The following is a 25772-nucleotide window of genomic DNA, read 5'->3' as shown; positions in this document are numbered from 1 at the left end:
TTAAAAAAATAACACCAACCTATTTGTCACTAATGTAAACAGATAAGACTCAAGACACTGAGGAAGCTTGAAAGTTTGGATTTTTTTTTATATATATATCAACTTTTCTAACTATAACCAGCAGAGTCATTTTTCTAACTATAAATCATACAGTAAAAATAATCATTTGTATATTTTAAAACGTATTAGACAAAAATTATCCAAATAGGTTTCCTTTGATGGACCATATTGGGCCATATTCACTGCTGGTATAAATTGGCACAGCTCCACTGAAGCTAAGAATGTGGCCCAATAGTATGTTACACTGAAAAACTTGAGTACAGTCATTTTTAAAAGACCCCCATTTTAAACATTAATGGACTATGGAGAGGAACATTTTGTTAACCAGGCTGAAAGACTAAATGGGAAATGATAAACATTAGACTAAACAAAAAATATGAAGATGCGTATGATATTAAATCATCTAGTTAAACTTCCTTTTAATATTACTGTACTGTAACATAGTTGTTGCTTATAGATGAAATATTTACTTTCTGGATTTTGTATTTCTAGCATGGTCATAGAATCTAATAATATGAAAAGATTAATGTGATTTGTGGGGAAACAATGATTTAAGAGATTAGGATATAGTCTGATTACTTAATTTTGTTTAATGATAGCTAATTGATCATTAAAGCTTGTATATATTTGTCACTTGTGTCATGTGTATATATATATATATATATACCAGGGCATGGATCTGTTTTGCATTCAGTATGACATATATTCAGTGTCTGGAAATGCAAAGCCATTGCACATTTTTTATTGGTAAATTCATTTTTAAAGCATTTGGCCCTGATCCTGCAAACACTCATGCAAATATTTGACCCCAAGCACATGAATAATCCCATTAACTTTGACCGAACTTCTCTTCTGAGCAGAGTTAAGCACATGCATAAGTGTTTTCCAGATTGGGGCCTTAACTCTCTTTTTCTGGGATATGTCTCGTCAATAGTCAAGAATTACAGGCCGGTTGCTGATTCATTAAACTAGCCAGAACCAGCAATGGCCAGAAAGTCTTGCTGAAAACTCCACCCCTCCTTCTGTGATGTCATAGACCTCTCCTCCTCATGGTCTCCTACGCCTCAGCTTTGGGCCAACCTGCTTCGGCAAAGGGTTTTTTTTGTTTTTGGTTATTTTTCCCTGGGATGAAAATTTTTTCAAGCTTTACTCTCACTTTAGTTTCTAAAATGGGGGGGGGGGGGGGAAGTTCAGCTTCCAAGGGACAAAATTGCACTTATTGCAATGCTGCTGTGCCATCCTCCCTTCACCACAGGTTCCTAATTCAATCACTATCTGGAGAAAATATTGCCTTTGATCTTATATTTCACAACACTAGTGCTTTGGTTTAGTGTGTGTTGTCAATCTTTGGATTATGACAGTGTTACAGCCCCCAGTAAGACAAACACTGGCATTCTTGATTTGTCTCCAAAGCTCTGTTATTTGTCATGCTAAAGGCCACAGTGAGCTAGAGCAGAGACTGAAAAATATAAATAAATCCATTCTGCAAGTTTAACTTTCATTAAAACAAAAGCACCATTAATAATTTGGCCCACGTACCTGTACATTGCTCCTAATTACTGTATTTACTCCAATTCACAGAGCATAAAGTGCAAAGTAGTCATTTATATGCAAATATCCAAGAGGAGCAAATTAGAAAAATATATTTCTCAAAAAGTAATAATATGTTCATCTTTTGCATTTGAAAATTTTTTAAATGAGCCTTTTATTTGTTTCATACAAAAATAAATATTTTCATATAATGCTTATTTTTCAGTAAATTAGATATGGGACAAATTATGTGTTAATCTCTGTTTTCTGAGTTATTTACATTTAATTACAGAGATGCTCAGCAATGCCATTAAAAGAATAATGAAAAAGATCAGTTGCGTTTTCCATTATAAAATTTTCTCAGGGGTTTGAAAGTGCAGTTGTAGTCAGAAAAGCGAATGTAAAAGTGACATTGTGAGGTTCTATATTCTCTTTCAGTGGTTTCCTCAGACAACATTAGCTCAATTCACCAAGCCCTCACACTTGCATACCCTAAATTCCCACTGAAATATTTTGGGGCTCAAATATTAATGGAGGTATTACTATATTTTGGGCTTCAAGATAACAGCTTTATTAGTACTTAACAGTTTCAAAACCGATGTGCAAATATTGATTAATCTTAAAAGTACCCCAGTGAAGAGTGTAGAGAACCACTCAAAAATGTTGGTCCACAAGTCTCCACTGTAGGTTTCTAAGACACAGCATCTAAACCTGGTGAAATCTGAGACTGTTGAGGTATTATGTGAAATATGAGACTGTTGAATTATTTGGAACTCATCTTTGAAGAAGGCAATATACTATGTATTCAGGTTCATTTGCCTGTGAAGAATCTGGGGGAACTGAGAAATGAGAACCATAATGCTTCTGTAATTATTCAGTTGCATCTGAAGAATCTAAGGACTCGATACAATTGTCCAGTACATTGCTGAGGACACGGGGGGCGGGAGGGAGGGGGCGGAAGGGAAGGGGAGGAAACAAGGTGCAAGGGATGTGGTTTAATTAGGCCTCAGCTTTATTATTTAACTCATCTTTCAGCTGTCTGGTAATAATTCATACAGTGCAGGTCAAGATTCCTTCCTTAATTCTTTCTACCTGGTGAAGGGCTGCCAGCAGCCCGTCCCCCAGCTCTACACAATTGGTGCTAGCTTGTTGGTGGGACCCCTCTACCCTCATATGATGGTTAAGGGGCTGGATAAAGGGGCCGATATCCCCATTTTACCTGACATTCGCATGCCCAAGTCCATTCTCCAGCTTCTTCAGGGGATGCCTTTCCCTAAGTCTACTTCCAATTCTGGTTTATCACAGAACCAGACTCCCCTACGGACCAAGCACTTGCTCTGAATACTTGCCACAAGGCGGTACCAGCAATAAGCTTGACTGCCTCCTACCGGGGGAAAACACCTACACTCACGGTTTGCTCTGGGCCTTGCTGCTTCTCTGGCTGCTTCTCTGGCTGCCTCTGTTGTGATCCTGGGGTGATTCCAGTCTGTCCTCACTGGGACCTTGCTGGTAACCCTGAGGCTCCTAGAGATCCCTAGCCCCACATGGTGGTGTGGGGGGGTTGTCCCTGGCCATGTGTACTGCCTCCTTACAGCTGCTCATCAGGCAAGAGAGGTTACTCAGGCCAGAGTGACAGGGTTTATATGCCCTGCCCCAGGTGTGCAGGGGCCAAAGGCTCACTTGAGCCCCACTGGGCTGCCACAGCTCAGGTGATGCCTTCTCCCCCCCAAATCCCAAGGGGGGGACCCTTAAAGGAGCCACTATCTTTTTTTCCTGCCAGTCCAGACAAAGCGCACCTGCCTTGACTAAATCATTTTGCTAATCTCCTGATCTGTTGACCTAAAGGGTTGACTACAGTTTTTTCCAGTGGAAGGAATTTTGGACTATACTTTCAACTACATCAGGGATCGGCAACCTTTGACACGTGGCTCTCCAGGAAAGCCCCTGGCAAGCCGGGCCGGTTTGTTTACCTGCCACATCCGCAGGTTCGGCCAATCGCAGCTCCCACTGGCCGCAGTTTGCCACTCCAGGCCAATGGGGGCTGCTGTAAGCGGCGCGGGCCGAGGGACATGCTGGCCGCCCTTCCCGCTGCCCCCATTGGCCTGGAGCGGCGAACCGCAGCCAGTGGGAGCCGCGATCGGCTGAATCTGAGGACGCGGCAGGTAAACAAACTGGCCCGGCCCTCCAGGGTGCTTACCCTGGTGGGCTGCGTGCCCAAGGTTGCCGATCCCTGAACTACATATTAGATTGTAGGCACACTTTTGGTGCATATATGCCACATGCAAACTCTGATGGGCATATATGGGTTTCCATGTATTGGAGTTTGAGTGTAACAAAAGTGTTTGCATATGTCCAATCTGGGTAAGTGCCCTTTGGCACAAACACTTCAGAACATTTAGGTTTGTAAGCGTGTTGTGGTGTGTGTGTGTGTGTGTGTGTGTGTGTGTGTGTGTGTGTATACACACACACACACACACACACACACACTTATTTTTTATTAATAATAAAATTGAGGAAATTAAATACAAAAATGTGCTGAAATAACATTAAAGAAATTCAGAGTTTTCATTCTTACCTTAACTGAGAATAAAAATTAAAGGATATATATTCTATACAAGGTCACCCACTGTTCTGAGGGCTCAACAATAATGTTCAATAATTTAATTCTGTATCTTTTGCTTCTGACAGGCTTAAATTAGACTTGTATTGTTTCATTTATTTTTCTGTGTAGTATATTATATAGAATTAAGAGTCAGGAGTGGGGTCAGAGGAGTGAAGGTTGTTTATGATCTCCCTGTTGCATCATTTGGTAATTCAACAAGCAGAATAGGGGAAGCTAGTGAAAAGGACATCAATAGTAACGTTCTCTAGTTTTTTAGATATATGATATTACAGACTTAGAGAGGCAAATCTGTGAGGAAGCACAGGGAATGTTGGCTGTGGGGGCTGCAAAATACTTACAGGACCCTAGAGCAAACAATCTAATTAACTCATGTCCCCTATTCAGTGCCTGAACTCAGAATACATGTTCTGCACACTACAAGAGCAGAGGCTCAAACTTGGTACCTTTGGTGTCAACACCAGTCTCCCCAGGGTAGCTGAAAGGAGGCTGCCTTTTGGCCAGGATATGAGGAGCTGTGCTAAGCCCATTTCTGCTAGAGCTTTCTCATTATTATTTTATAATTTGTAGTAGTGCCTAGAGAGCCCCAGTCAGATCAGGACCCCATTGTGCTAGGTGCTGTGGAAGCACATAGTAAGTGGTGGTCCCTAACCCGAATAGCTCTTACACTGATAAATGCAACAAAAGCTCCTTTGGACTATTCTGGGTTTCAGGGAACTACATTTGCATCCTTCCTCTGTGGTGCACTTCTGGAGAGCCCAGTCAGGTCTCAGGATTCCAGTTCTCACCTGTCTGTGGGCAAGGCCCTTGTCCCACTCCCTTCTGATTGGGGGTTTTAAGGCTTCACAGCCCTTCTGCCATACATTGTGATGTCCCAGCAAGCCAGTCTACCTAAAGGCCAGCCTCTGTGTGTTGCATTCCCTCTGAGGGCTAAGAACAGCAGTTAGAAGTTATCACACAACTCTTTCTCAGCAGAATATATTTATTCTTAGGGTAAAACATCACGGAAAAAACATATATAAACCAATAATAGTTCCTACATGCTTACTAATAAAAATACCAGGAATTGCCCACCTTCCTTATGGGGCCCTAATAGGCCACCCCTTCCTCAAGGATTCTGGAAACGTGTCCCCCATATTGATCATCAGCAGGGTTGGGAACTTCAGATCTGCAGCTCCATCATTAGCCCCATGAGCTAATGGAGTAACTGGTAGCAGAAGGTGCTTATCTTTTATGTAGACAATGCCACTCAAGAGGGATGGAGCCATAGACTTTGCCCATGGGTTTTGTAGCTATTTGCTAGATGGCAAAGGAATAAAACAAGATGCCATAAAATATTTTTCTTTTTTCCCTCAAAATAGAATTTCACACTTTGCCCCACTTCCTCCCCCAAATTACACTGGCCTGGGGCCCAAGATTGGTAGTATCTGGTCTTGGATTAATGACAAATTGAAAATCTGGTATCTCATGAATTGTCAGGATTAGAAATGGCTGCTTTATACAGTATCTCCTTTCCAAAGGTATTTGTTTCTAGCCTGGGTGAATCACAAGGTTTCAGACCTTAAATCAGATGATATGATTTATATAAAGTGATTTTAGAAGTTTCCAAAATTTGTTATAATTTTTCTCCTCCTATGAGGCCTGAACAGTTGGATTCATGGCACAAAGGGAGCCTGGATTCACAGTTGGAAAGGTATGAAAAATAGAATCAGATATAAACAATAGCAGCCCGCCACTGAAACTATTCCTAAAATATTTTTACTGTTGAATAATTTTGGCATATACAGAGTACAGTGATGTGATATGATATGGGATGACTAATTTATATCTTCGCCAATAATGAGTAATTGCGTCATCTCAAACTCATGTCAATAAAACCATAACACAAGACTATCATGTATTCCCACTCTTCCTCTCTAGGTAAAATCTCCTGCAAATGGTTCCTTTAAGTACTATATCTAGTTTAGCTTGTGAAAATAGTACTGTACTCTGTTCCAAGGGAAATGAACAATATCAAACATATTTTGGAGATATATTAGGTGTCTGTAATTGTACAGAAGACAGTTCCAAAAAATGAAAATAGAAATGAACTAATCTATTGCTTCTTCCTAGAAGTAGTACATATTTAAAGGAGAAAGTTGAAAAAGAAACTGTCAAGATAAATTCTGTAATGTTTAGTACATACAGCACCTTGACCAGCATAAGTTGTTGTCTAGTATGTTGTTAGATTGTTGATCTGACTTGGAGGGCTAGCAGGAAGTTCAGTCCTGCCTGTGTGTACTGGAGTTGGTACTTGTTCCAGTAAATTTCTGTGATTCTATAAGTTTGTATTACAACTGGTGGCAGCAGCTTCAAGATGACAAAAACATTTCACCTGAGAAGAAATTTGCTGGTCAAGCAGATGAGATTGAAATCTGAGAGTACTTGACAGACTTTGAGCTGTTGCTCTCTGTGAACGAGTGGACTGATGAATAAGCAGCACAGTACTGAGCAGTGTTTTTGGATGGTAATGCCAAAGCGTGTTACCAGCAGCTTCCCTGTGCAGATCATGCGTCATCTAGACAGTTGTGCTAATAGTTACATGACCATTAGGAAGGGGGATTGACCTTTTTGAAATACTAGAAGGAATGTTAATCCAGGACTGAATTATTTGTGTACCCTAAGGAGACTGTTCAGTAGGTCTTTCCCTGAGCCACCATGTCAGGGGGTGGCTCAAGTGAAACAGAATTGGTGGTGCCAAATCTAGAACTAGCAGTACAGGGAGGGGCCTATGGCCAATGACAAGTTATGAGAGAATCCTATGTGCAAAGTCAGTTTACAAATGATTTAGCAAGGGAACATCATAACTTTCTGGTAAAAGAAGATACCATACTGGATAAACCTATGGACCACATTATACACAGAATTCAAAATGTGGAAGCAGAAATTGGGGTTTCCTTAAAGGTGTCAGCTGTTAATTGCCAGCCTCAGGGTGATTCCTTTATACCAGATGCAGCACTTCAAGCAATTATTGTTAGGGAAGTAGCTAAGAAATTTCAAGGCACGGGTCTAAGCTATTCACAGATGTCTTCTGGGTCATATGAGGGAGACTGTTTCTCGAGTGGGTCCCAGGCAATATGGAGGAAAAGGTCATTGGAGATGGAATTGCACAAGCAGAAGCCACACCAAGCCAAACTAGAAGCTGTTAATGAAATAAGGCCACCATCTGCAGCTATTAAAATGGCCCCTGTGAAGAGCTGCTCAGTTGCCTGTTGTCGTTTGTCTGGAGACATTGACAGCTGGAAAACCACAATGCTGTTGGACCCAGGATCTGAAATAAGTCTGATCCATGGAGAATAATCCAGTGCTGAAAAAGAAAGAAAAATTGTACTGCAGAGATCAATAGTTGTAAAGGAGCCCAATGAGTAAAAGAGTTAGGGGTTGACTTGACGGAAGCAGCCATAGAAGGCAACGAAAAGAAGCTATTAGAATACCTGGCAGTGTATTCTCCTGTTATAATGAAGAATTTGGGAAATATGATCGGGTGCATGGTGCTGGAGACCAGGTGCCAGCTCTTTCCAAGGCTGTAGGCATCAGCTGAGAACTGACAAATTCATAGCTGGAAACCAGACGAGCTCACCTCTATATTAGTATTGTTCAAGATAAGTGTTAAACTTGTAAGGATGTGTTTAGGTTCTATAAAATGATTGTAAATTGTTGCATGCATTAATCCTACTTGTAATGTCTATACCCCCACGAAGGTAATACGCAAAAATAATATGATATAAAAAGCAAGAAGTCCCCCCTTTGTAGTGCATTGAGAACTGAGGCACAGATTCGTTGAAAGAAAGGGGAGGTAAACACTGAGGAAGCTCAATAAGTATCCCAGAGGGATGCAGAAGAGGATTTGGAAGTACCACAACAGGTTTCTGTGGATTGTAAAGGGAGATTGCCTGTGAAGGAGGAATTGCCATGGTATTTTCAGGACCTCAACACACTTCCATCTTCAACAGACTGACTGTCCACCACAGATAGGCTGACATAGAGGACATGAATGCTGCACTCGCTGATAATCTATATCCAACTACGAGTGAAGTGTCCATGACTGAACATAGGTCTCAAGTGAGGAGATCAATATGGAAACCTGTGTGGATGGCAGACTACTTGGCTTCCTAGGAATTATTGTTTAGATTCTTATATAACTGGGGGAGGCTATAATGTTTAATATAGACAGCACTTCCACCAGCTGATATGCTATATCTTAGTGTTAAGTTGTTGTCTTGTATGCTGCTGTTCTGACCTGGGAGCAGGGAAGAGGGAGTTAGCAGAAAGTTCAGTCCTGCCTGTATGTGCTGGAGTTGGTACTTGCTGTGTCCCAATAAATCTGATTCTATAAGTCAGTATTACAATACCATATATTTCAAAACTTTTTTCTCTGTTACTACCACCACCTTGGGTTATTTAAACATCAGAGAGGGTTTTTTTGTTTGTTTTTTAATTTTTTCATTTACTTTTAACCATTTATACTCTCCCTTTCAAACATTTTCATATTTTACTCACTTGGACAATTAAACAAATTTGGCATGCAGTCACCTCTTGCTTATTAATTACATATTTTAAACTACTGAGCTAATTAGATTTGTGAAAAGCCTTTTTAGAAAAAAGGGGCCTACACTAAATATTCACCTTGTCTGTCTAAAGTCATCAGAAAAGTTGTTAATATTTGGAGCTTCCCTTTAACATGCTGAGGCTGACCTAAAATCAAGTTGACTATACATAGAATCACAGAAATGTAGGGCTGGAAGAGACCTCAAGAGGTCATCTAGTTCAACCCCCTGAATGGAGACAGGACAAAGTATATTTAGACCATCCCTGACAGGTGTTTGTCTAACCTGTTCTTAAAAACCTCTGCTGATGGGGATTCCACCTATTGGAACTTGGAAGCCTATTCTGATGCTTAATTATCCTCCTAGATACAAAGTGTTTCCTAATATCTAACCTAAATCTCCCTTGCTGCTGATTAAGCCAATTATTTGTAGTCCTACCTATTGATTCGAATCCCACTGGGTGACACGATTTATGTGACTGGAAGGGAGAAAACCATAAAAGAAACTTCTGAAAGAGAGGCCTCCTCTTGCCCTACTACCCTTATTTCAGGTTTTCTTGTTTTAGTCCAAAACATAAAATGCATCAGTCATCACTTTTAAAACATCAGTTTCCACAGTATGTATCTCAACTGCCACAGTTTTTTTCCCAATGAAGTATTTAGAATGAGATATAACTATGGCAATTGTGTAGGGTTTGTTGCAAATTCTGACTTTTAATGTCAAAGCAATGTATGTGCATGGGTTTACCGCATAGATAGATGTTTTGAAAATAATATTTTACTTGTAGTTTTAAATCATGCCTGCTCTTTCAACTAGTACTTTAATATCGCAAGATGTTAAATTAGTACAGAAACCATGAATACCCAATGTTCATTTAATTCTTATTACACTACATTAGTTAGAGAGCTGATCCAGAATGTTAGCAAAACTTTATGCTGGGTAATAAATGCTACCATTCTTAGAAAATGGCTGTGCAGGAGAGCATATTATGTTGGATAAAAAGGAAATATATAATATTCCCTTCTGTTACTACTTATCTTCCCATAAACTTTTTAAACTAGTAATATTGAAACAGCTATTATGAAATCAGAATGTATTTGTTATATATACTAGTATTTAATAACAGCTCTCCACACTTTTCCTAAACTCACCTTCTCTTCCTCCAGCCCTTCCAAAACACACAATATTGCTAATGCTACTCATAGTGGAAACAAAATGCTCATTACTGCACTAAAGCTTGTTTAAAAAAAAACCTAGGAACTATCTAAATAATTGATGCATGATATTGCCTCAAGCTACACTGTTTCTTCACATACCCAACTAGTTGCTTTGCTCTAATATATTAAAAGACGTAATACAGAGGCTGGTGAGTAAATATTAGTATACCCGATTGGCTTTGGAATCAGCAGGTAAACCTGGTAACTGAGAACAGGGTACTCCAGTGGCATATGCAGGGATACATGCTAGGCAAAGATATTTTAATGTCATCCATTCCCCACCTCAGGTGCTGGATCCCTCCCCCCAGGTGTCTACTTGAGGTTGTACCTAGGATTTTGATTAATCACTATTCATAGCTACTCCACTAACATGAAGGTGGAAAAGCACCAGGACCAGGTTCAGCCTAGGGTTTTTTCTGGTTTCTTCCAGAGTAAGCTCAGACACAGGTCCCCAGGAGCAGGACGCCTGACAGTGGAAGGCTGTAGTTGTACAAAGTTGCAACTACTTTCTCTCTTTACCCAGGGCAGATGGGGCTGTGCTGACTCATCATATTCCCTGTCAGCAGGCTCTGCCAATTGGGATTTTATGAAGTTAGCCGTAATTTTAAACTGCTCCTCATCCCTGTGGAAGAAGCTTCTATTTGGTGGGCAACCAGCAATCAAAACTTTCATGGTGGGAGGGAAAGATTGCTGACAGATGTTTTACAGAAGGAAAATGAATAATCACATGGTTTTAAATGAAGTCATTACAACTTCTGGGAGCAGTAAAGCATTGTCCTAGGCATCTCCATTTGTGGCAGATCGCCAGCGGGCTAAATGTTGCAGGGTATTAAAATGCTCTACCATACCTAGAAGTAAGAGACCTACAGATCGGACAATGGAGGCACAGGAGGAGTAAAAAGAACAGGAGTACTTGTGGCACCTTAGAGACTAACAAAAGCTTATGCGCTAATAAATGTGTTAGTCTCTAAGGTGCCACAAGTACTCCTGTTCTTTTTGCAGATACAGACTAACAGGGCTGCTACTCTGAAACAGGAGGAGTAGTTCCCTTCCACCTTAAGAAGCTTTTTGACCAGATGTTTGGCTGGGCTTGGGCTGCATGCTGACTTGTCAAATACTGGGGGAGGGATTTGCATGAGCTGCTAAACATTAATTTTTGCTAAATTCTGCAAAGTAAAAATATAGGGTTTTTTTTCAGCCTTATTCACAACATGCAAACAGGAAATTTTTGTGCAATCATTACATTTCACCTGACTAATGACCATGTAGCAAAATGGAGGTTTCTGTGCATGATCACAAGAATTCAGACGGGTTCTTCTTTTAATTCTGTAATATTATTTTAGTAAATTTAGTGCTCATGAAAGATTTTGGACTGAAAGTCCAGGAGACTTAACATCCTCTAAGCAATACTTAGATTATGAGCTTTGCAGTACAGAGACAATCCTCCTTAGTGTTTGGAAAGTATTAGAGGGGTAGCTGTGTTAGTCTGAATCTGTAAAAAGCAACAGAGGGTCCTGTGGCACCTTTAAGACTAACAGAAGTATTGGGAGCGTAAGCTTTCGTGGGTAAGAACCTCACTTCTTCAGATGCAAGAAGTGAGGTTCTCACTTCTTCAGATGCAAGAAGTGAGGTTCTCACCCACGAAAGCTTACGCTCCCAATACTTCTGTTAGTCTTAAAGATGCCACAGGACCCTCTGTTGCTTTTTACAGTGTTTGGAAAGTGGATACTATTGTAAACAAATAATAATCCTCTATCAACAGAACAGGTATGGCATAGGCAGCAGTACTGCATATCCTCTCCCACATTGTCCCTCCACTCTGTCCTCAACATTATACTCTTGTGACCAATTTTAGAGGGAATGGGTGATTTATTCTCCTGCCCATTCCATCTTTGGTTCCTGTGTTAAGGCTACTACTAATTAGCTCCAGAGTGAAATTTTGCCACCACAAGGAAAACAAAACTTTCTAGGCTATTTTCGTTATCCAAGATGAGTTAAATGCAATGTATTAAACACTTTTTTTTTTTTTTACTGCGCCTTTATACGTTTGGTAAAATTCGAAAATATTTCTGACTTCTGTAGCTCTAACACAGACATGCAAACACATGAGAATTGAGAACTCCTGGTCTTGTGGATAGGTTGTTTAGGCAGCTCGAACCAGCTATTCTGACATAGTAAAAGTAATTCAGTTCCTCTTGGATCTAAACAACCTCTTGGTTCGAAAGCAACACAAATGTACATTTAAAAATGCATTTAAAATTAACTTTTCATTCCAGTGCTGCTTTGATATATTGGAATGATTTCTCAAATATGCTGTAGAAAGGTTAAAGCAAAGCAGCTCCCTTGGCTGTGGAGCCAGGAAGGAACTTGTCTTCACTTCTATTAGTAGTCTATATTATCTGACAAATATCTCATGAGCTGTGGAAAGAAGCAGAGGAGTTGTCAGCTACAGCGTGAGGCCCTTTCACCTAGCCTGAGAGTGTGCTTCTTTAATAGGAGAAAAATAACAGCCCAATCCTACTCCCATTGAATTAAGCAACAAAAAGTCCTATTGACTTTGACTAGAGCAGGATTGGGCCATAATGAGTACATTAATCATGCCAGTTGTGGATCCTAATTATATTGTTGATTTTTTTTAAATTATGTAAATAACTTGTGATATTCTTGGCTGTGTGCATGCAAGTGAAGGGACCCAGATGAACACTTTTGCCAACTGAAATTAATGCAAAATCTCCAGTTGAATCCAGTGTTTGCAAGACCAGGCCTTCTGAGACTTGATAGCAGATAGATGTTATAGGAGACTGGTAAAAAGAGGAGATCTGTGACAAAATTTCAGGGAAACAAAGGTTCAGACAGATAATCTTGCAGTGGGGGGTGGGTCTCCAGAACACCTGTTTAGTGTATTTCAATGAGGCGAAGAGAAATGGGAAGCAGCAAATCCTGTTCCCGCCCAAGCTGTAAGATATGGATAGAAAAAACAAAACTGGAAGGAGCCTGAAACTACAGGACAATCGGCATGAATGGGGTAGAGGAGTAGTTGTTGACTATCCATGAGGTACAACATGAAGTTATGAGGGAACTTTCAGAGATCTTGTTCTGCCCAGGTAGTTTGGTACTTACGATACACATTTTTCTTTAATTTTGTAATAGTTTCCTGAACTGTGATACTGTAACCATGTCTCCTCCAAAATTTTACCACAAATGTACCGGTCTCTGTATATGCATTCTTTAAATGCAGGAGAAAGGAGAATAGAACATGTCACTAAAGCCACTGTTTGCTACAAAAATATGACTGCATTTTCTGTGCAATTTTGCTGAAATCAGATAGTTTATGCCAGGAAAAAAAAACTTATGTAAAAATCTCAACAAGCTTAATGGCATCTTTAATAGAGAGATGTATCCTTTGGAGACTACAGGCCCCATCACATAATGCCTGCTTAGAAATAGGGGAGAAGTTATTTTGCAATATGAAATCTAATTTACAGAAGTAGCAAGGAATCACACAAAGTTTCATACAATATTTGGCGTAGTAAACATTTTTGGGGGTGAGTGTCTGTGGTGCATCTTTAAGATGCAGCCCAGAACTCTCAGCCAAGAGGGAGGAGGACTATAGTTGATTTAAGCCATTTTTGCACCTTCCTGATCCCGGGCCAAGCTGGGGGCTGGAGAGACACCCTCTCTTTGAGTAACTTGGACAGCCCTGGGGCCCAGTTACAGCTCCCAGGGCTGCTCTATGAGCTACAGTGCTGCCTAGAACCTCCACAGTGCTTCATGTGATGGCCCTGACCTGGTTACCCCCCCTCTCACCCTCAGCATGCCCCACAGGCCAGGGCTTGCAAGGGCATCCTCAGGAAGCAGCCTGAAGGCTTTTAGTCTTCCATCCTGCACTAGGGGAATGCTCCCTTGGTTGGATACAGGGCTCTCAGGGACCTTTTATGCAGCTCCAGCCCTTTTTTCTGTGTAAAGGGAGGAGTGTGAGGATCTCACCCTTGGTATCAAATCCCAAATATTACAGTCCTGCAATTGATTTACCGACTGTGCTGTACTGTACATGGCTCTGTTACTGCTTAAAGAAGCAGGAATCTTTGGGGCAGGGGGAACACACAATTAACTAGAATCAAATTCTGTAGCATTCTGATTATACGTTTAAACATTTTACAAGGGAAAGTGCACGGTGATATTAGCAGAGAGACTTTTACTTAATTATTGTTAAAACGGAGGTGCTGCACATGGACAATCCAATTACCGTACCTGAATAATCTATTTGTAGGATGCGTCAGTTATTTTCTGGTGGCTGGGTTTGAGCTGATAAGAAGGGAGGGATGGACACCAATCCAATCTTTAAATGAAATGTCTCCTTTTGGCTGATTTTTCCCCCTCCCGTGTCCTCCTCACGTTCGGTCACTTAGCAGTAACTGAGCCCATGGCAAGGATGAGTAAAAACCATTTTTTCTCCAGTTTCTTATTCATGTCTTATTTTTTGGCTCATGACCCTAGAACCATTCCCCCCTCCCCCCAGAATAAAAGAGCTTGAGTGTTAAACCATAGTCTATTATTGCTCTGAATTTGTTGAGTTAGCTGAAAGAGGAGGGCAGTATTTAAACTGTGGCCATAGGCACATCAGTTTCTGGGCATTCAATGTTATGTTACCCTGTATAGTTAGTTTAGGCCCAGATCCTCACAGGTATTTTTGCCCCATTAGGAAATTAGGAACTTAAATACTTTTGGGGCTTTCGGACTAAGCATCTATTATTTAGGTGAAATTTAGCACTACACAGAACAGCAGCACAACCTGTATAAGTACTTGCAACTTTCTCTTTAATTAGTGCTAGTCTGAAATAGGAATGAATTGTCCTGGCATGTGTATTCACGGTAACAAAAGGCTCCAAATTTTTATATTATACTTTTACTGGGATGGCCTTGTAAAATCACCACGAGAACAGACCAGCTGTGGTTTCAAGATAGTTTTTGAGAATCAATATCTAGGTCTGTTTTTGAAGGAACATAAATGCCAGATTCTATCTTTACTCTGTCTGTGAAATGTAATGAATGATAACTGGAACAGCTGGCATTAGAAACAAATTGGCAGACTAAAATATATTTATTGAATGCATAAACTGTTCTATCTAAAGAGAGAAGCGTATAATAGTCAAGTGTGCCCATTTACCTATTGGCAAATGGTTTCAATTAAAAAAAATTGTCCATTAGTATTCAGCATGCAAAAGCTGAGAAACAAATGTATTAGAATAATTAGCATCATTAGAAAGAAATAAACACAAAATGAATTTAACCACTGATTTTACCAGCATTATATAACACTGGTAAAGTGACTACATTAATAATGCAAGCTTGCCTTCAGTATGCTTAATCTTTTACTATGAATGCCAGGGATGCCTGAAATTAACCTAACCAAGGACCCACATTGGTAACTTGGCTGGTATGTGAGGGGCTGGATTAGAGCGGGGGGTGGTGTGTGTGTGTGTATGTGTATGTAGAGAGCTATGACCAGTGGAAATTTCCCTGTGATCCACTGCAGTGCTCCATGTAGAACTGAACATGGTCTGTACGGGGGACTCGGACGAATGATCAGTTAAGTGCTTCCCAGTGGAGTTGGATAGAGGACACCAGGGCCCGATAAAGAGACAGGAAGAAGAGAAAGCAGGGAGGGAGTTCCCTGGGAAAAATTTGCAGAATCCCCTGGAGATGGGGAGGTAGGCTAATCTGGCTGAGGAAAAAAGCTGGGGGAGGGGTAGCGGTGTCTCCTGTGGCTAGCCCTGAGGAGGCAGGGCAGGCAGGCAGCCAAAAGGGAGGAAAAAGCCCTCCGGATTAACAGTTTGGGGAGACCTTCAGAGGAGAGAGCCCTGTAAGGCACCACTCTGTAAGGGTGGGAAAGGGACTCCACAGGGCCCAAGTAGGGGTGAATCCTTTGCAGAGGGTTACTTTAGATTTTGGAGTCCAAGTTTGAAGAGGAGCCCAGGTGGGGCAGAAGATTGTGTTCATTATTCTTAATTTGTTGGACACTACTAGTTTGGACTTTCAGGATGCTATTGTGCCAATGAAACAAGCCCAGAAGGGTGTTATTGTCATGAGAGAGTTATGGAGTCTCTGTTCAGGAGCTTTAAAGCTGGAGAGTGAGGTGGGACCAGCCAGCAGTGCCATGGATGGCTGCATGAGGTGCCCTGTAGGTGCCAACTTAATTACATGTGGGACAGGGTTGTGCAGCCATAGAGCCTGCTACCTACTTATTCCAAGGGACTCCCTCACCACCACTTGGAAGCATGGTAAAGTCATAACTGTTTCCAGCCCAGCTGTCAAATGTGGCCTTTTAGAGGGGTTCAGTTTCTGAGCATGCCCCTCTGCAGCATGGTGCACCACTGCCATGCCATCCTCAGTGTCCCTGCAGCTTGCTGGAAATAATCTACTCACAGCCACTAGTCTTGAAAACAAGACTCCACCTCTTCTGGGATCCACTTTATTCAGCATGATCCAGCTCCCAAAAGAGCCTCCTTTTTGTTCACTCCTAGGTTTAGGGTTTCCACAGCCCTCCTTTCTGGGATTGCTTGGTTCAAGGCCTGGCCTCCACAGCCCCCAGGCCCGCCCCATTAGTTCAGGGTTTCCACAGCCCTTTATCTGTGTGTTTGTCCTGGAAGAGTCCTCCTCGTAGCAAGCTCTCCCTCATTGGGCTTGGAGCCTCCTTTTTGATTCACACACCTAGTCCTCTTCCCACGTGAGCCTAACAAACACACACCTGTTGGGGCCAGCTGGGAGAGAGAGGAGCCTTGCCCCTCCCACTCTCGAAGGCTCCTGGGTCCAGGCCCTTTAGGGAACAATAGCCTAGCTTTTTCCTATATCTTCCCCCTCCCAGACACAAACTGTTCCCAGGGACCATCTTCCTCTCACCCACTGTCCACTTGAATTATTCTGGACACCTTGAATGGGGTAACTGGCCTCTCAAACTACCTCTTCTTGACTTACAGGCCTGTTCAATGCATTGCCTGACATTTCTCTACTTGAGAGTGAGGGAATTTTAAAGTGGTCATGAGTCCCAAAGACACTTTGCAGCTGTCACCGTGGAGATGCGGAAGGGCCATGTACTATAGTTTGTCAGAAAATAGTTATTTTTCCTGCAGAAAATTTTGACTCTTTGGAAAAAAGTAGGGTGAATATCGGGGGGGAAGGAATAATACTTTGTAAACATGGGATTTTTTCAGTAAAAATCGGTTTAAACTGAAAATGAAGGGGCTTATCAATAGAGGAGAAAAGTCAAGAGGTTCCTAAGCTACAGGTCTCAGGAGGCACCATGGTAGCATTTTCAAATCAAAATATTTTTGATTTTGGGTGTTCAGTTTTTCAACAAAAAATCAACATTTTTTGTAGCAAGCTGACACTTCATGAAAAATTTCATTTTGTCAAAAACCCAATTTTCCATCAAAATGTTTTGACAGAAAATGTTCAACCCACCCTACATATAATGTAAGTCTCTTCTCTGAGTCTGCCCTTCCAAGTGCTGCTGTCATGGGGTGGAGGATGAGAGCAGGATGTTTCTCTCCAGACCTCGGTCATGAGAACTCTCAAAGCTCCATCAGTAGGAGCAGATGGGGAGGTTCCCTGCATAGCAGCAGACCTGATGGGAGGATGCTCTCCACAGCACCCAAACTCCAGTGGGAGGGAAGAAACTAATCACTTTGTTCCCAGATAATTAAAGCAGTCACGCCACAAGCTTGAGGGTTGAATAGCCTCAGCAGTGAAGAAAGAATATGGAGTTGCGACTCCCATCATTCACATATGTTGTCATCTTCCCCCCTACTCTGGCCTCTCAGTTCCACAAGTTTCTGGTATGGAATTACTCTTCTTCCTTTTGACTTGAAGAACCCAGCTAACTTCTCTTATTATGTATTGGCCTGGCACTTGCCCAGCATCTGTGGCATTCTGGGGTTAACACTCAGAAGACAGCTAATATTTTAGACTGAATAGAACACTTAGGAGTATCTCCTTGACTTTGTACAGATTGTGCATATGCCTAGGCAAATTGAATACATAGACATTATTTATATAGCTACGCCACTATAAAAAGATAATGTAGGAAATAATGATGCAAGCCCATAAAAGGAAAACAAAGAAAGCAGTTAAAAAAAAAAAACACACACACACTGAAGATTGTCTTGCAAGATGAATTTTCTTTTAAAATTTGCATGAGCTTGGTAATGGCTCATTAAGCCTGACCATTAACATTAGTTTGATGAAGCTGGTTTCTAAGTTTCATTTAATAATCCAGCCTTAAAATCTCTGTGGTGTAAAAGTTATCATGAGATGAGCCGGTACTTCTCTTTTTACGACTAATAATAATGGCACTTAATACTTACTGAATATAGAACTTCACAAATGTTAACTGATTAGTCCCCACAGCACCCCAGTGAGGTAGGTAACTAAGCATTAATGAAATGAAGAGAAAGGAAGTATTATTATGATTAAGTTGAATCCTCAAAGCCTTATTCAATTTTTACTCCAAGCCTGATTCCGATCTCATACCTGTGTCATTAAGGAACTACTCCTTCGATATCAGCAGTGTTACATGTGTAACATTGGTGTAATTGACATCAGGATCTCTGTTCTTACTCAGGCAAAACTCTATTGAAGTCAGTGGGGCTTCTGCTTAGATAAAGAGTAAGTGTGAACTTCAGGGTTTGGTCTTTTATCAGTAGATGGAGAAACTAAGGAGAAAAAGATGGGGATTTGCGCAATGGCACAGAAGGAGTCATTTTCAGAGTCAATATTAGAATGCAATTCCCAGTACTGTGCTATCATTCAGGAGATAAAATGGGAAATGTAAATAGTTCTTTAAAAGATTGACTTCTTGTATGTCCTTTGAGAGGGGTTTGTTACTATAAGGCTAACACAGATACTGCTGAGAACAAAGCTATTTACCACACTTGTCTATGTATTGCGCAATATTTGTTTCAAATAATGGGTTTGTTGGATCTATTCCTATGTCTAATAATTTTATTTTTGCAATATCAGATTATTTGTAGTTCCTATTTTGAATACGGAGTAAAAATTACTAATCTTTTCTTTAGTCTCTTGTGCTGAGATAGATTAAAATATTTGTTTTTGTTTAAAAATTTTTGAGTCAGGAATAATGGTTCCATTGTGTATTAAAGTGTTTCCCAAAGCCCTGCTTTCAGTGAGGAGAGAAACACCTGATTCAGATTCAGACGATCACATTCACAGAGAGTATGTGAGTAGCATCTAGGGAGGTTTTTGAGATTATGATCCTGTGCTTAGCACAATAATGAATTAGTTTTCTATTATTTCTGATTCTCAGTTTGATCTCCGTCATGAGAATTTTAAGTTCTCCTATCTTCCATTCTTATTAGTCTGTGTCATGAGAATGAGTTATTATAGATTTTAATTTGCCTTATATAGATTCCTCTTCTCATTATACATTCTTGTGATAATACCTGTAACAGCAAAAATTGGCACTTTATTAATCTATTCTCATGATAAAGACCTGAGATGAAAAACATGTATAATACAAACAATCAACTCTCTAGACACACTGAAGATTTTAATATGAACAAGAAATAGCACAGTAGTTATCCTTTCTTATGGTAAAGGGCATGAAACACTCTAGACTTGTTCTTGTGATAACCCGAACATTGTAATTTTGTCGTTCATCTTGACCACTGCGGCAGGCAGAGCTGGAAATATTGTATGTAATCTATGGCCTTCCTTAGACAATACATATATAGTTTTAATCTATATAGCCCCTCCGTTTTAGGTGTGTTGTGAATTAATTACATTTGAGTTGTATGCTATATCTTTAAGGCTCTAATTTGGGTTTGTTTGTTTTACTGGCCTCCAGCATTGCAGGAGAATGTGTTGATTGGCTGTATAATGTTCTAACAATGAATATCCAAAATACATGAGCATGTACTAGCTTCAGTAGAGATTTACATTCAAGTACCTGAGCATATTTGAATGGAAATTTTAAATGTAGAATGATGGATTCCCCCTAGAACTGTTTCTCACCAAAATTTTATGAAATTGCTTGAGTGTGTCAAAGTACAGAACTGAATTCAAAGGGTAAGTTTTTGATACACTGTCTAGGAATAGCCACACTTCCATTATTATTAATAGTTTATGTTGAAAATATGCCAATAGCAGGAGAGTTGTGGATAACTGAAAAGATAGACTGAAAATGTATCCCGAAGTAATATCATTGTGCTATTTGGCATTCTGCTTAGAAAAAACAAATTTGTTTATATCTCCCCCCCCCTCCCCCACGTATAGTCTTTGGAAGATCAAGTCTGGGACCTGTTACGTGAAGCAGACAAGACTGCAGAGGAAAACAAAGAGCAAAGCCAAGTGTATGATGCCATGGCACAGACTCTAGGAGATGCCTGGGATGCCCTCATCATTATGCTAGAGAAGCGAAGAGCACTTCTGAAACTTACTGCAGTATTTTTTGAAAATGCTCTGGAGGTTTGTATTTAAAATGAAATGCTGTTTAATTTGAAACAAATCCCAATTCCTCCAAGAATTTGTTGCGTTCTATTTCTGATGATGCAAAGGGCCAATTAAAGAAAAAAAATCAGCTGCATTCCTGTTTTTGGGTATTCCAGGATGAAAATGAGCAGAACATTTAGAATGAATATCTGTAAAGATGTGATGTCTCTTACTAATGAGTTACTTAAAAAAGTAGTAGTAATGAAAAATTAAAAATTAGTCTGTACCTATATACTGCACTGGGCATGGACATGACCTAATAGATCTCTTTCATTGTCTAAGATTCAAATTATTTGACTCTTTGAGGGCCAAATTCTTAAACCCATGACTCAAGGCTGTGCATTAAAATGTGTGTGTGTGTGTAGTTATCATAGTTGTGCTTGCAAATAAGACCATTGCCTGTCTAGCCATCTGAGCACAGACAAATAAGAACCGCATGCGCAAGCATGCAAAAAGCATGCACAGCCGCACAAAACCAGAGTCCAACTCCTGGAAGATAGGAGATTAACAACAATTCTCCCAGTCTTATCCCTCTCCCAGCCTGCCCATGCCCCTGTATGTCCCACCCCTACTAGCTTCTGCACAGGCAGCTCATGCAGGGTACGACTCCAACCCCAGGGGTATGTACACTCCCTGCACAACCCACTGAATTCAACTATCCCTTGCCTTTGCAGAGGAGTGGGCTGGATTTGCCCCAAAAGTGGAGTGCACAATTACATGGGGCTCTCAAGTCTTTGAAACAAAGAGTTTACACATGCCACAAGACCAGGAGTGGGAGAACAAGGGTTGTTTTAATCCACCTTCTTGGACCCCAGATCCTGGGGCTGGTAGAAATTAGAACAGCAGCAGAGCTGAGGCAAATTCTGCTGATTCCCAATAGTATTGACAAGCTATTCCAGCAGCCAGGGATCAGCCAGATGCCCAGGCCAAGTCCTATCATCAAGGAGCCAGGAAGAGATTGGCATAGGAGCCACTATGGTAACTCACCACCTCCATAGTGTTCCCCAATGCAGGGGAAATCCTTAACAGACTGGTTGAGCTGCCTTTTAGGCTGCTCTGTGGGAAAATTTTAGGCCATGGGAAAATATAAAGCAACTGGAGCAGGGCCAATGCTCTGGCCCATTATGTTTAGTCATGCCTAGGTTAGACATAAATGTCAATTGTCCTATAGACTTAAACGACAATACTAGAATTTTATTTTTGAAATGTTTTTCTTGTAATGACAACATGCAATTCTGTGAAATCTTTGCTTTCTTATGATAAAGCACAAATATTATCTCTAGGATATTCTTTAATGAAAATCAAATTCAGATCCCAAATGTTGAAGCATAATGGATTTGTTGTATAGGATAAAGATCATGAGTAAGAGGTTGGAATGTGAGAATAGGCAAGCAAAGCAGAGCTTAATTTTCATATTTTTTAAATATCATCATAGGTTTCAATATCCTTGATGACACTGAAGTCCAAGTGTGAACTTTCATGATTTGGTCTTCCTTAATTTAGCAATCCCGTTACTAGAGATGGCACAAAACTGCAAAATTCAAGTCTAGATTTTGAACAACCCAGTGTTTGATGTGGTCAGGTCTGGATGCTGGTCACACTTATAGGGATAGAAATCATCTGCAGAATTTAGATTCTGATCTGGGTTTGGATGCTGATCCAAAGTTCAGGGGTGTTTGGAGTCAGGATATAGTAATGGCTCTAATAATTACAACTAAGCATTTATCCCACTGAAGGAACAGTATGACACCAGAACTAGAATATACAATTAACCAAAAGAATAACTTGATGTAAGCTGTAATGTTAATTCACTGTCACAAATCTTTGCTAATGCAGTTAAGGTTGACCAGCAGTGCCTCGTACCCTTCCAGAACATCAAAGGCACCTATACAACCCCCCCAAAATACTAACTTAAAGCACACATCAGCACTTTCTATGGCTTGTCAGCTTGGCTTGAGCAACATCTTCATTCCAATTTTTACCCTAAATAACTTTTTAAATATGACTTCCTGTATCTGAGATCAGCCCTAAGCAGGTGATTTCAGTTTAGAGAAGTTCAGAGTCATAGTTGACCAACTGTGTACAAAAAGTTATAAGAACTGTAAAATGTTGACATCACACTAGGTGGCTCTATCTCCAGAACCCCTAGATCAAATAACCTCAATTTTGGACCATTAACTCTCCCCTGCAGCCCCAGGAGACCCAGCAATTTTCAGGACAATCTGAGAAAGTATTTGGATTTTAGAGCCCTTAGAAAAAACAGCTGTTAAGCAGTAAACTAGTCTCAACCTTAACGATCATGGTGCTATGACCTCACTGTAATTTGTTTATTAATGTTTTATTTTAACATTAGTGAGTTTAAATTTACTACCAATTTTTATCTTCAAAAAAATCAGATTGAAGATTGTATCTGCCTCCAAAGTTTTCCCCAAAGATGGCTGGAATTTGGATTTTAATATGCCAGAGAGGATAAGGAATGGAGCCTTGAATAAAATCTGATTGTGAGGGGGGAAGCTTCATGCAATATCTGATTAGGGGGATTTAAAACAAAAACACACTTTAAAATTCATAGGGGACCTTTAAGAGCACTTTATCAATGGACTGGAGGCAGAGAAACCATAAGAGAGAAGCAAAGCCTCATAAAAAGACAAACTAATCACAATCCCATCAGAAAACATCCAAGACGACAAGGGATCGATTCAAATCTGAACCTCATGAAAACAGAGGACAAACAGCTGCTCCCAAAAAATGTATACTAGGAAGTTGTAATTGATAGTCACCAGAAATATTTGATACCCTTCTTTGCTAGTCTGAGTATTTGTCCCCAAAGGCATAGGTTAGATGTACTGTGACATTCTGTACTCTAAGGATTGTTGTATTATGCTTTTTCTCTTTGTATTCCTAATTTAGTTTGCTATTAAAATAGACCAAGTGGAGGATTTCCTTCGGAATGCCCAGGAGTTTGAGAACACTGAATCTTTGAAAAAGCTCCTTCATCAGCATGAGCATCACACAAAAGGTAAGGAATGGATTTTTTTCTTTGGCCAATAGCTCACAGACAGAGTTAGCCAGTTGAATTTCTAGGCTTTGAAAGATATTTTTGGTTTTCCCAAATAAATTCTTCTCTCATGAAATCACGTTTGCTATGGTAATTTCTTTAATTGCAAAGAGAGCTCAGAGTGAGTATTGCTCAGTGCTCGGCAACGTCACACCTGCTAAATACGGATTTGACAAGCATTGTTAATTAATAATGGTTCCCTAAACAACTGTTCCTGCTCTCTCTCTTCTCCCCTCTGCTGCCTCCCTATTGTTTCCCTTACTTCCTCTGGCTCCTCTAACTCTTTCCCCTCCTGACTTCCCCACACTACTTCATCCAGCTACCCTTTCCTGTGGGGTGAAAGTGGAGGTGGGGAGCATTCTGGGTGGCTACCAGCTGGCCTGCTATAATCCTGTGCCCCAGGATTGAGCTCTTCTAGAAGGTTGAGGTGGGGAATGACGCATTGGTGCTGATATCTCATAGCAATCCCCCAGCCTCTTGTGTGTGTACACGGGGGAGTACTGTCTGACATATGCAGCCTCCTACATAACAGTTGAGCTTTTGGAAGTGTATGGGGCAAGAGGAGTGGAGTGGGCTGGGAAATGAGCTACTGCTGGCCTCTAGACAACCTCAGACTCCAGCTGTCTGTATTGGCTTCCCTGGTGTATGCTTCTGGCTTTGTAGAGCTGCACTCTGTATAACTCCCTTGCTGAATTGTCTTGTCCCCATGTGCAGGGAGGTTCCATTAACAGCCTAAAGTGAAGTTACAGGCAGTCAGATGGCAGCCAGGAAATAAAGTCCTCTACCCCACTTCACCTCATGTACTTCTCACTTGCACATCTATGTTTTCTTCATGATACTAGACAAATTTCTACAAGAAATGCAGCAGATGGGTCATTAATCTTAAAATCAAGATCTTTGTGTGAAGCATTTTCTGCCATGCCAACATACTAATCTTTTAAAAGTGGGAGGCAGGTGCCTTCCCACCATCTCAGAATCAATCTCTTTGCACAACTAAGTACAATTGCAATCTATTTTAAAAGACTAATCCCATATAAATCTGTTTTTCCCCCCACAAATCCATACACTCCAGCCATGTAATTTTAACTAAATGTTAATGGAAACCTGTTATAGGAAACCTAACTGGCAGAAAATATAAACTGCAGTTGATTGTTCAGTTGTAGAGTAGCGACTTGAACATTTTTGCATTGTATAAGAAATCTAGCTGCTTCAAATGCTGGCACTCTGAATCAGATGCAATTCTACTCAAGAGACTTTAGTGAATTGAGCTCAGGTAACTTTAATATCGTCTTGGTGGTCCCAATTCAATCTTTATTGAACTGAAGTGCTCATCACACAGCAATTTTAGCTTGGAATATCTGGCAGTGACCGATTGTCATTGCTGAAAAGAGGGTCCATAATTGAAACAATCAAATGAAATTGTTTTCCAGAGGGAAGATAGTCATCCTTCTCAAGCCTCTTACCTATAGGGATAGAAGAGGTAGCAAATGCTCCCTTTCTTCTTTGTTTATATCTTTCCAAAGTGCTAAGAATTTGGAGGATGGATAATCATCATTAATGAAAATCATGTTTGTATTTGTCTCTATGAGAAAGGCACAGCCTACTTACTCAGCAGTAAAGTTGCTGGAAAGAACGGCCTTCTTTACAAAGTGTTGGAGCTACCAGGCTATGGTGATGAGTCTCTTAAGTTTAAAAAGTAAACGTAGCCATGTGCCAGGAGCGCACCTGATTGGGGTGGGGAAATGAGTAACTTTGCTTTGGAATTATCCCTGTTAAATTCCAAGTTTTTATTCTAACATTTATGGAGAAACCTCCTAAGAAACAAAGGGTTGGTCACTTCATCCAAAAGTAGTAGCAGACTCAGGACAGCTTGTGCAAGATGTCATCTTGTAATAAATGTTTTGTGTACTACTGTCCTCTGCTAGATGGATTGTTTCAGACTTGTTCAGATGTCTATTAGAGTTGGTTGGAAATTTTTTGATGAACATCTTTCTGTTGAAAAATGCTGATTGGCCTAAATCAAAACATTCCACAGGTATGTGATGATTTCAGTGCAATACAGATGGAAACAAGGCAGGTTTCCTGATGGCTTGGCAGCCCAAATTTACAGGCTCACAGATCCTTGGTAGCCTCTCAGGTGGCCTGCCAGAATTTCCAGACTCCCAGACACTGGGGCAATCCTTTTAGTGGACTGC

The 25772-nt window shown here is 40.6% G+C and overlaps 1 protein-coding gene across 12 annotated transcripts in view; it reads left to right on the top strand.

Annotated features, from left to right (window-relative positions):
* CCDC141 (coiled-coil domain containing 141) overlaps positions 1–25772 on the top strand; it is a 147789-nt gene that overhangs the window by 7598 nt on the left and 114419 nt on the right. For all 12 annotated transcript variants that reach the window (XR_010591332.1, XR_010591331.1, XM_065560825.1 and 9 more), the window contains 2 exons: positions 20304–20495; positions 23430–23538. Coding sequence is in view for 10 of the 12 variants with exons in the window: in XM_065560825.1 (XP_065416897.1) it covers positions 20304–20495; positions 23430–23538 (301 nt within the window). In the remaining 2 variants the exon portion in view is untranslated. The remainder of the gene's footprint in view (positions 1–20303; positions 20496–23429; positions 23539–25772) is intronic.

The sequence above is a fragment of the Chrysemys picta genome, chromosome 11 (genome assembly GCF_011386835.1).
Source record: "Chrysemys picta bellii isolate R12L10 chromosome 11, ASM1138683v2, whole genome shotgun sequence".
In the NCBI taxonomy this organism is placed as follows: Eukaryota; Metazoa; Chordata; order Testudines; family Emydidae; genus Chrysemys; species Chrysemys picta.
Note: the sequence above shows the minus strand (reverse complement) of the source record. Positions and strands in the feature narration are given on the sequence as shown.